Source organism: Geotrypetes seraphini, chromosome 5, assembly GCF_902459505.1.
Source record: "Geotrypetes seraphini chromosome 5, aGeoSer1.1, whole genome shotgun sequence".
NCBI lineage: Eukaryota > Metazoa > Chordata > Amphibia > Gymnophiona > Dermophiidae > Geotrypetes > Geotrypetes seraphini.
Window position 1 is genome coordinate 108,422,517 of NC_047088.1, and position 12,408 is coordinate 108,434,924.

The 12,408-nt window shown below is 41.7% G+C and overlaps 1 protein-coding gene across 1 annotated transcript in view; it reads right to left on the reverse strand.

Moving 5' to 3' along the window:
* Positions 1–12,408, reverse strand: part of ITGAL (integrin subunit alpha L) — a 164,139-nt gene that overhangs the window by 47,492 nt on the left and 104,239 nt on the right. Inside the window, exons 20-22 of the mRNA XM_033946954.1 lie at positions 10,256–10,397; positions 9,818–9,937; positions 3,393–3,472 (exon numbers count right to left, since the gene is read on the reverse strand). Coding sequence (XP_033802845.1) covers positions 3,393–3,472; positions 9,818–9,937; positions 10,256–10,397 — 342 coding nt within the window. The remainder of the gene's footprint in view (positions 1–3,392; positions 3,473–9,817; positions 9,938–10,255; positions 10,398–12,408) is intronic.

Consider the following 12,408-nt stretch of genomic DNA (forward strand, 5'->3'; position numbering starts at 1 on the left):
TTAGTGCCATTGCTGCCTTTCATGAGCCAATTCATGGAAAACCCCTCTCGGCTCATCCTTTGGTTTCTCGGTTCATGAGGGGCCTTTTCAATGTGAAACCACCTCTCAAGCCTCCTCCTGTGATCTGGGATCTCAATGTGGTTCTTTCCGCTTTAATGAAGCCTCCTTTTGAACCTTTGGCCACAGCGCATTTCAAATTTCTTACCTGGAAAGTGGTCTTTCTTATAGCTCTCACTTCTGCCAGGAGGGTCAGTGAACTGCATGCACTAGTGGCCGATCTACCTTTCACTGTTTTTCATCATGATAAGGTGGTTCTCCGTACACACCCCAAATTTCTTCCTAAGGTTGTGTCTGACTTTCATCTTAACCAGTCCATAGTCCTGCCTGTATTTTTTCCAAAGCCTCATTCTCATCCAGGTGAACAGGCTTTGCATACTTTGGACTGTAAACGTGCTCTGGCTTACTTTCTTGAACGTACTAAGCCCCACAGATCATCTCCTCAACTATTTTTGTCCTTTGATCCTAACAAGTTGGGTCATCCTGTATCTAAACGCACTCTCTCCAATTGGCTTGCTGCTTGCGTTTCTTTCTGTTATGCTCAGTCGGGCCTGACACTGGAAGGTTCTGTCACGGGCCACAAAGTTAGAGCTATGGCAGCATCTGTAGCTTTCCTCCGATCTACTTCCATTGAGGAAATATGCAAGGCTGCTACTTGGTCCTCAGTTCACACTTTTATATCACATTATTGTCTGGATGCATTCTCCAGACGGGATGGACACTTCGGCCAATCTGTTTTACAAAATTTATTTTCCTAATGGCCAACCTTCCCTCCATCCCTCTTTTTGTTAGCTTGGAGGTCACCCATCAGTCAAGAATATGCTGCCTGCTTGTCCTGGGATAAAGCACAGTTACTTACTGTAACAGGTGCTATCCAGGGACAGCAGGCAGATATTCTTGCGTCCCTCCCACCTCCCCGGGTTGGCTTCTTAGCTGGCTTATCTTAACTGGGGACCGCGCGCCTCTGTCGGGCGGGAAGGCACTCGCGCGTGCGCGGTGCGGCCTACTAGAACTTTCAAAGTTCTTAGAGTGCAATCACTCTAAAATTGTCCGTACCGGGACTCCGTCGGTGCCGTCACCCATCAGTCAAGAATATCTGCCTGCTGTCCCTGGATAACACCTGTTATGGTAAGTAACTGTGCTTTATGCAAAGAAACTAGGTTACTAAGAGCAAAGCACACAACTAGTAATTTACTACTGAACTAAGTACCAAGCCAGGGTCAGGGTGGTAAAGAAGGGTGTGGAGGGTGAGAAAGGGGGTCAGGGTGGTATGGAAGGGTGTGGAGGGTGAGAAAGGGGATCAGGGTGGTATGGAAGTGTAGTGAAGGGTGAGAAATGGGGTCAGGGTGTTATGGCAGTGTGGTGAAGGGTGAGAAATGGGGTCAGGGTGGTATGGAAGCATGGTAAAGGCTGAGAAAGGAGTTACATGCTGATGGAAGTAGGGGGAAGGGAGAGGAGAGAGTGAAATGCCAGAACATGGGGGTGTGGGAGAGGGAAGGAGAGGAGAGAGATGCCAGACCATTGGCGGAGGGAAGTGAAGAAGATGGATGCCAGACTAATGGAGGTGGAGAGAGAGATGGAAGGGGAATAGAAGGAGAGAAGATGCCATATAGAAGGGGCAGAGAGAGGGTAGGCAGTGGATGCCTTTTCCTAGGTATTCATGTGTGACGTGTGGATTGTTACTAAAAACCATGGTTTCATACAGATGTGGGGTGGGGGGGGGGGGTGTCAATAAATGAAGGGCCCAGGGTGTCACATATGCTAGGTATGCCACTGTGTATATGTAGTACATTGTAGCTCACTGCTCTCTCCTTGCTGCCTCTCAATGCTCATTCCAGCTGCATCAGAGCAAACCCTGCCTCCCTCCCCCAAGTCTCTACCTCTCTTTCCATCTCCCCTCCAACTTCTGATAGAGTATCTTATCTTCAATCCTCCTTACCTCCCCCTACCTCAGTATACTTTAATTTACCTTTTAAAGGTCACAAGTGGTAGTGGCAGTTCACATAGGTTGCCCTGCCACCAGTCTCAGAATCTTCTCTGTACTGTGGCCTGCCCCTTAGGAAACAGAAAGTTATATCGGATTGGGTGGGTTGCTGATGGCAGGGCAGCCTATGTGAACTGTCATTTCCACCAGTGACCCTTAAAAGGTAAGGAGAGCATATCAGAATGAAGGCTTACAGTAGCCTAACAAGAGCAGTCGGCCGATTTAAGGAGGTAGTAAGAAGATTTGAGAAATCCATAGGATCTGTTTATTTTTTAACCTTCTTCAGCAAGTGAAAGTACACTTGGGGGGAAGGAGCACCTTCTCATCCTTTGTTGGAGAATGGAGATGTAACATTAATATCATGGCTTGGCTACTTTAATTTTTACATCTCTAAATCATATTTTTTTGTTTTTGCTTCCAATAAGAACATAAGAACATAAGAAGTTGCCTCCGCTGAGGCAGACCAGAGGTCCATCTCGCCCAGCGGTCCGCTCCCGCGGCGGCCCATCAGGCCCATTGCCTAAGCAATGGTCCCAGACTATCCCTATAACCTACCGCTACTCTTATCTGTACCCCTCAATTCCTTTATCCTCTAGGAACCTATCCAAACCTTCTTTGAAGCCTTGTAACGTGCTCCGGCCTATCACAGCCTCCGGAAGCGCGTTCCATGTGTCCACCACCCTCTGGGTGAAAAAGAACTTTCTGGCATTTGTTTTAAACCTGTCTCCTTTTAGTTTTTCCGAGTGCCCCCTTGTACTTGTGGTTCCCCGTAATCTGAAAAATCTGTCCCTGTCTACTTTTTCTATACCCTTCAGGATAGGACATTAAATTGGCCTTTTGAGCTAATTAAGGGGAATGAAGGGTATGCTGCAAACACTGAATGTGAAGCAAAGCAGAAATTATCAAGAAGATTTTGCCAAATGCTAAAATATAAAGGCATTTAATTTCTCTTCTGTTCTGGTTAATAAAAATGTTCTCTCCCATTCTCTTTCTCTCACAACCTGCAATAAATATGTACCTAGGCCCCTTTTCTGTGAAATATTTTTGTGTTTTGTTTCTCTACCAGATAAGAGACATCATCTGATGGGACCATAGACCAAGTAAGAGGCTCCTGTGCCATCCAGAGACATGAGTAACTTCTTTTTTCATTATAATGTGATAATTTGATTCTATTTTATTTATATTTGGTCTTTGGTTTTTTTTTTTTAAGAATATCTCTAATTATATTTTTATTTAAACCACCTATACAGTTTGAAATAGGAGGTATATCAAACAAATCTGAAACTCATTGCTGTCAGACCAGCCATTAATACACAGTTACTTATATATTGGAGACAGTAAGAGGAACTACCTTTTGACCCAGGCTCTCATGTCCAGAAAGTCTTCCCAGGAACTGTTTGTAAGTACATCAAACATCAGATGAAGCAGAGCCTGAAAGAGGAAAAACATGAGAAACTATGAGTACACAATTTCTTAAAAATCTAGACAGGAAGTTATTTTGGCCAAGGAATTCTAGCTAGGTGCCATCGATTTGTGTTCAAGTTCTAGTGACTTGATGAATTATAGATCTAATAAGAAATAGTTTTTGTGCTAGTCCGGAAAGGTCCTCCAGGTCATCCCCCATGGTTGTTTTCAACGTGTCCAGCCATCTGATTGCAGGTCGCCCTCTTTGCCTGGTTCATATACACCTGCAATTTAACTGACTGGAATAGCATGTGTGTGCTATTTTCAAGCATTTTTTACTGAAAGTGCTGGAGAAACCCTGTATCGATACATATGTATCTACAAGTGTCACCTATATTGAATGTGGTGAGATAGTTTGGTCGAGGATGGGCTGGGGAGGGCTTCGACAGCTCGGATGGTTTAGATGGGCTGGAATGAGCTTTGATGGAGAATTCAGTAGAAGGAACCTAAGCACATACCGAGCAGAGCTTTGGGTTCTGGCCCAGAAATATCTAAGAAGGAAATTTTAAATTAAATCAGTACTTTAAAGAGAAGGTAAGGTTGGGCAGACTGGATGGACCATTCGGGTCTTTATCTGCCGTCATCTACTATGTTACTTCTGAATCCACATGAATGCACATATGTCTTATGGGTGTAAATTGTTACTAGTGACATGCAAGCCCCCTGGAGGGCCCCCTAAACTGTACTTTTGCTGCTGTGTCTGTGATAAGAATGGAAGTGGGTGCATGCATAGATTGAGGAAGCACAAGTAACTGGTTCATATAACTTATTGTGAAACATCTATCACTGTTAAATTATGTTAAGTTTGTATCTCCCTGCAAAAGCCTGCTAACTGCCTAAGCAAAAAAATGTTAAAACATGCAGGCATATTTTTACAAAGCTTTTCTGCATGCCATGAATGTTTTATATGTGACAAAATGCACTTACAAAATTGTATGGGGTTTACATGTGTGAAATGTAGGAGCATAGAAAGAGTGTATCTACTTTTACACAGACTGCACGTAGACATTCCTGGGAGCATAGTCTGGGTAGGGCTGATAGAGCTGAATGAAGTTGTGATGTATGTATAAGCTCCCAAATTCTGTATATGGTCCTAAGGTTGTGTGCACAATCTGTGCAGTAGACATGTGGGTGCACAACTTGATTAATTGGCTTAATCAGTGCCAATAACTGGCAATTAACACCTCATAATTGATGCTAATTGGGACTTATTAAAAGTCACATGCACAACTTGGAAAATGTGATTCTATAAAAAGTATGCGCCTGATGCAGTGTGCAAATTTGAAAAGGGAATGTGGCCAGGGGTAGATCATGAGCGGATTGGGAGCATTCTTATGTGCATTGTTATAGATACGTCCACTTTAGAGGGGGTTTGGAAAGTAAAGCAGTTGTTTAGATACATTAAGCCTTTTGAATTTTAACTAATTTCCTTTTTTCATCTCTCGTATAATTTGACCACTCACCCCAAATTGTGGTCTAAGAAGGTGATTATTATGAATGATTGATATTGTAAGTTTGATTTTCAATACCTGGACTTGATTTTCCTCCCTGTGTTTAATGGTGCATAATTTACTCTTGTGAAGTTTAATGTAAAATTAGAAATAAATAAATAAATAAAAAATAGATACGTCCAGTCTGCACACAACTTAGGTGTAGGCATTTTAACTGGCCTAAATGGGTATGCCTAAAAGTTATCTGACAATATCAGTATCAGGATATAGGGCTAGATTCACTGAGCAAACTGATCATGTACCGATCAGTTTGCGAGCCCTTTGCGACCCGATTTCCCTCCTGCAGTATTCACTAACCTGTTTTGCGATCTGATTCCGATCCACGCATGCAAATGAGGGGAACTGCATGCAAAGTAGGCAGGGATGCGATTCACTAAACAAATTTGCCGATTCAACTGTGCTAGCTGATCAACCCAAAAAATGGTCTGCTGAAGACCAGTTGCTGAAGCCCTTTCTGACTGCCTTCTGCTGCCCTGCTCTCAGCCCTGTCAGCCCTGATCTCCTGCTTCCCCGGTCTGCCTGCCTGCCCCGACTGTAGCTGCCCTGATCTGCCTACCTGCCCCAATGCTGTCCTGATCACCTGCCTACCCTGAGCCGCCCTCATTGCCTGCCTGCCCTGACTCTCCCAACCTTCCCCGCAGTGTAAGCCCGTGGTTTTAACCCACAGGCTTTAAGCGGGTTAAAACCACGAGCTGTAAAAAAAGTTTAAAAAAAAGTGCCGAGCCGGAGATCCAGTGCACGCGCAGACCATCTAAAGATCGCTATAGAGCAATCCATGCCCGCAGATGGGGGGGCGTTTCTTCTGATCACCCCCATATGCATGTTGCAGTTTGGTGAATTCATCGGACCTGCCCGGAATGGGCCTGATCGGACAGGTTAGTGAATCTAGCCTTTAGTAAAGAATTCTTTATACTCTTTTTCTTTTATGCTTTTAACTTTTTCAGGCTTCGACTGTGTCACTCAAAGCTCAAATCAATTTCATTGCAATGAGGTTCACACACTCACCTGGAACAAACAAACCAAAACTGCAGATGTGTACAACGATGTAGGCGAATTTTATTGTGACAAACAAACTATATATAAAACCTTTTTACCAAACAGGGGACCCAACACGGTCCGTGTTTCGGACAACCTTCATCAGGGGTCCATGGTAAGTAAAGGTAAAAACATATGTCACAACAAGTATTGAAAAGGATAATATAAAACCAAACAGATGATGTGTCACGCCGAGAGTCTCTGCAAGCAGTAAAAATTGCTACTGCTTGCAGAGACTCTCGGCGTGACACATCATCTGTTTGGTTTTATATTATCCTTTTCAATACTTGTTGTGACATATGTTTTTACCTTTACTTACCATGGACCCCTGATGAAGGTTGTCCGAAACACGGACCGTGTTGGGTCCCCTGTTTGGTAAAAAGGTTTTATATATAGTTTGTTTGTCACAATATAATTCGCCTACATCGTTGTACACATCTGCAGTTTTGGTTTGTTTGTTCCTGGTTGTTTTTTTTTACTGCAGACAAGGTTGGACCTTTCTCTTTTTGGTTCTGTCACACACTCACCTTGTCATTAGCCTTTCTTATTTATTTTTCTTCCTTTTGTTATGTTTCAAGTTTCAAGCTTATTTAGGCTTGATATACCGCTTTAATTACCAAAGCGGTTTACATTGTATAAAATTTAAAATATAAGTAAAAATAGGGTAATAAAAAAGACAAACTATAAAGGGAAATGGGTGGAATACATTGCATAAAAATAAAGGGGAATGGCGAGAACAAAGGAAGAAGGGGAATGTCTGATATGTGGCCTTTATCTTAGTCTCATAAGCATTTAATCTTTCATTTAAAAAGAAAGGTTTTGAGGCTAGATGTGAAGTTAGTTTCCTGTCTCAGGGCTAAAGGCAGGGTATTCCACAATGTGGTGGCAACTACTGAGTAGATAGTTTTGCACGTTGTATCATAGAACAACTGTCAAACTGAAGGGACTGTTAGAAGATGTTGAGAAGAACGGAGTGATCGCTGAGATTCATACAGGATCAACAGTCTGTCTATGAATGAAGGGTTGTGATGAAATTGAACTTTGAAGGTAAGGAGAAGAATTTTAAATATGACTCTGTGGGTACTAGGTAACCAGTGGGCTTTTTTCAAGAGTGGTGTAACATGGTCAAACTTCTTTGTATTAAAGATAATTTTTATTGCAGTGTTATGTGATGCACTGGCGCTACATATGATTCTATAAGACGCGCGTAACTTTTACAGAATCTTGCTTAGCATCGCACTAGTTTGCGCCAATTTTTTTAGGCATGATATCTAGAATCAGGCCTATAGTTTGCAAAATGTATGAGTACATGCATATAGTATGCACATGTATTTGCACATTCTTCAAAACAGGAATAAATTTGTGCAACAGGATTTGAGGTCTCCTTGGCCTGATTCTGGATGATTATTTTATAAAGGCACATAGGAACCTATGTTGCCATTGTAAAATAGCTAATCCAGGCAGTTCAGTTTTTGGAAAGAGCTCTCTATTAACTCTATCAAAACAAAATGAGCCTCCACTTTCATTTAACAGACCTTAGCAGCGCCACTCAAAGGTTAAAAACTTAATCACCCTTGAGATTTATGAACTCACCTCATGAATGGTCCAGCATTTGACTTGTATTTAGCTGTATCTTCTATAAATCTCATTAATTCATATAAGAACATAAGAATTGCTGCTGCTGGGTCAGACCAGTGGTCCATCGTGCCCAGCAGTCTGCTCACGTGGCGGCTCTTAGGTCAAAGAGAAGTGGCCTGAATCTAGCCTTACCTGTGTATGTTCTGATTCAGCAGGAACTTGTCTAACTTTGTCTTGAATCCCTGGAGGTTGTTTTCCCCTATAACAGACTCTGGAAGAGTGTTCCAGTTTTCTACCACTTTCTGGGTGAAGAAGAACTTCCTTACATTTGTACGGAATCTATCCCCTTTTAACTTTAGAGAGTGCCCTCTCATTCGCTCTACCTTGGACAGGGTGAATAACCTGTCTTTATCTACTATGTTTATTCCCTTCATTATCTTGAATGTTTCGATCATGTCCTCTTTTAGTCTCCTCTTTTCAAGGGAGAAGAGGCTCACTTTCTCTAATCTCTTACTGTATGGCAACTCTTCTATCCCCTTAACCATTTAAGTCGTTCTTCTCTGGACCCTTTCGAGTAGTACTGTGTCCTTCTTCATGTACGGCGACCAGTACTGGAGGCAGTATTCCAGGTGGGGGTGTACCATGGCCCGGTACAGCGGCATGATAACCTTCTCCGATCTGTTCGTGATCCTCTTTTTAATCATTCCTAGCATTCTGTTTGCCCTTTTTGCCACCACCGCACCATTGTGCAGACAGCTTCATTGACTTGTCTACCAGTACTCCCAAGTCTCTTTCCTGGGGCGGTCTCTCTGAGTACTGCACAGGACATCCTGTATTCATGTATAAGATTTTTGTTACTGATATGCATCACCTTACACTTATCCATGTTAAACCTCATTTGCCATGTCATGGCCCATTTCTCGAGCGTGTTTATAATCTAAGTTATCTTAAGAACATTTAAATTATATGAATTAATGAGATTTGTAGATAATAAAGTTAAAAATTGACAAGCCTCATGTTGGACCGGTGACAAGGTGGGCGTGTAATTCTCAAGGATAATAAAGCTTTGATCCTTTGAGTGATGCTGCTGAGGTCCAATAAATGAACGTGGAGGAGCATTCTGCTTTGATAGAGCCATTAGAGACAACTTTTGCAATATTTCATATTGGTGATCTGTTATAGAATTGGACCCATATTGCCAGAGAGACTACGGGAGATCAAGGCAGCCATTTCCTATGAGTGATCTGCACAGGGCAGGAGTATGGGAAGATTGCTCCTTCCACGAAAACCCGCTAGACCACCAGGTAAGGCTTAGGGGGGGGGGGGGGCTTACAGGGCTTAAAATAGCCTGAAAAATTTAAATGTTTTTTTTGTTTAAAAATCACGAGTAACCGAATCTGTAGATGCTGAAACCGCGGATTCGGAGGGGGAAATGAACTTAAACATGTAAGTTTGTAAGATGGGGCAGATACATGTAGAAGTTATAACCCTCTTCAGAAATAAACATCCAATAATGCACCCAGCACTGCACACATCAGTATAATGAACCACAGATTATGCCAAAAAATTGGAGAAAAGACCTCAGTGTCTAATAGGGGCACAATCAAAGTTCCATACCCACATAGACAAACCTGCCTCAATATGCAAAGATAAGTGAAAATACTTTTCATCTAATTAAATAACAGTTGCATAAATATCAGTGCCAAGACATTGTCACACTTATCTGAAAAAAGTTGTCTTCATAGTGCCATAGTGTCATAGTGCCATCATCTCCACCTGGAAGCTACTGGGCTCATGCTGTTCATTTTTCAACTTGTATCTTTATAAAATGGCTGCTCCTGTTGTATGTGCCAGCAAATACATGTGCACTTCTGCAAGTATTTTAGAAAAGGCTATGCATAAGTAGATCATTTTCTAAAATACCATTAGAACAGAACACGTACTCATCTGGACATCTCAATTCCAATCTCTACATCCTACATAATGCTCAGAAATCTACCCTGGATTCTCATTTCCTTGTTTATGAATTTGTTATGCACATTAGGGAAATAATCTTAATTAAAAGTAAACAAAGTTGGGTTCCACATTAGGAAATTACTACCCACTATAGCCTGATATTGTGATACTGGGAAAATTGTTCCACGTCTAACACTAGAAATGCCAAGAATCCTACACAGATTGGACTCGCCTTAATATTCCTTCTGAAGATAGGATGACTGATGTTGCAGAACACCTTGCTGGAGTTTTCTTTCTCCTCACCCTCCAGCTTCAACATTTCAACACAATTTACAATGGTCTTACCAGTGGTCTGTGGAGGAGAATAATAGTAAAGGTTTCATAAACATCTAGTATCATGCTGCTATTTGCATACGAGGGGCCACTGAAAAGTTCAACCACACTTTTCTTGACACTTTTCATTTCATTTCATATCATATCATTGAAATGAAAAGTATCAAGAAAAGTGTGGAATAATTTGTAAGTTTCATGGTTCCATATCATTCTCTTCTTGTTTGGGCTGAGAACTTGTCAGCAGCCCCTTGTATTCAGAGTTACTTTAGTCTATACCTCAAAATCTCATTCCTCCACTCTTTGTATTAATGAGAGGGCCTTCCTTTTGTGTTTATACCTTCTCTACAGATGCCTTTCTGAAGGAAAGGCCCTGAGGAAACTCAAACCACAGCACAGTGCGATAAGAATCTTCTCCATTATTCTCCAGCTCCAGTTTAGGACTCACAGTGGCAGCTTCTCTCAATACCATATTCTTATCTCTGCAGGACAACAAGGATGTTACTTATAGTTATTATGTGCATTGTAATAGGGTGGGAAGAGGAGATGATTGTGTCTTTACATACTCTTTTCTGCAGGTATTGTCAACTTCATTTCAGTTAATGAGCTTTTGATTATACTGTAGATAGAACTGCTAGGATGTATGGCATCCACTGTGTACTGTGCATGCATTATCTACCTTCTTCTATACTTTGTTTAGATTGGCTGTTAACTATTTTGAAAACCAAAATTCATCGCCATTGGCAAAGAAATATTCAAACACTAGGAGAGGTACTCATAGTCAACCAAAAATCTCTGATGGTCTCATATTCCCATATCATACGATCAAACCTTCAAAGAGATATCTAACACATTGAACATGTAATTGAAATTGCTATAAGCATAGTGTGTAGTTTGTCTAGGATGTAGTGTACTCAGTGGAAGAAGTTATAATAAATCATTTCACCTTCAGACATGTCATTCAAAACAGGAAAGTCATTAGAAGTGGGATTATAAGACTGAGAGGATCAAAAATGTAGGGCCATTGGATGATTTATATTTTAAACACAATTTTAAAAAATTGAGTTAATTGTACCTCTGAGTGCTCCTCTTCCCCTTCCCCCACCCAGTGGTCCAGCATTTCTCTCTTTCCTCCCACTCTGGCCATTTTCTAAGTTTGCCTATGTCATGAGCAGCATTTGCAATGCAAGCAGGCTTCCTCTACCAGTTCCAAGATTTCTGGTTTTGGTACATCCTTCCCAAAGATCTAGTTACCTATGTTTTTACATCATCTGGTCTTTAAAACATATACTTGCATATCAAATGTCTCTGCTTTTAGCATACACAAAGAAATACTCATGGTATATGAGAATGCAGTCTGGAATGGATGCAATTAACACTGTTTAGCAAATGCCAGAAAAACAATTGCAGTGCTTCTTGCCACAGGAAAAGGATTAACTCCCTGATGCTCTAAACTTAGCATGCCTTTAACCATCGATGCTAAACCAGATCTTACATAATGGCTCACCGTGGGTTTTTCCATGCTTCATAGCAGCCTCCGACTCTGCTATGTAAATGTAGTACAACAAGATAATTAATAGTGCTTGAGTGATGCTCTGACATCACCTGTTGATGTACAAAATGAAGTACCGACTTTTAACACTCCAAAATTACTAGCTTATTTAAGGGTGCCGGTAGTGATAAAAATGCGGCTCAGGTACTTGTGTTGAAGGCACATCTGAGCCGTGTGCATTAAAGCTTAGATTGCCCATTGCATGTAAAGTAGAAGCTCATCATATTTGGAGGGGGGCTGCCGAATGCAGGAGGGGCAACAAGGAAACCCAGTAAGAGGAGTACTGAAAAATTATCAAGAGAACAAGTCTCCTCTAACCCATAAATGGGGTTAGGGGAGACTTGTTCTCTCGATTGCAGGAGGGGGAGCATGTGTCCAACTGAAGCAGGCTGCTGATTGCACTTGTCCCGCTGAAGCAATGTAAAAAAATATGTTTACACATTTTGCCCCTCCTCTTCCCTCTCTTTATGACATGCACTTATGATGTGCTCCTATAAGGTACACCTATGATTGATGCTCAAGCGCATGTATACATTCATGTTTCTTTCCATGGACCATTCTGCACACATGTCAGTCGCTTTCTCCAATGACTTATCAATGGGATTTCCGTGGGCCTCTGTGAACCTCATTTATATATTCTATTGTATTCATTCAATTTTCTATACTGTTCTCTCAACAGAGCTCAAAATGGTTTACATGAATTTATTCAGGTACTCAAGAATTTTTCCCTGTCTGTCCCGGCGGGCTTACAATTTATCCAATGTACCTGGGGAATGGGGGGATTAAGTGACTTGCCCAGGGTCACAAGGAACAGTGTGGGTTTGAATCCACAACCCCAGGGTGCTGAGGCTATAGCTTTAACCACTGTGCCATACCAGACAATTTACCGGCACCACAGCAACCCACAGGATTTTAATAGTGATTTTAGATCATCTAGACCT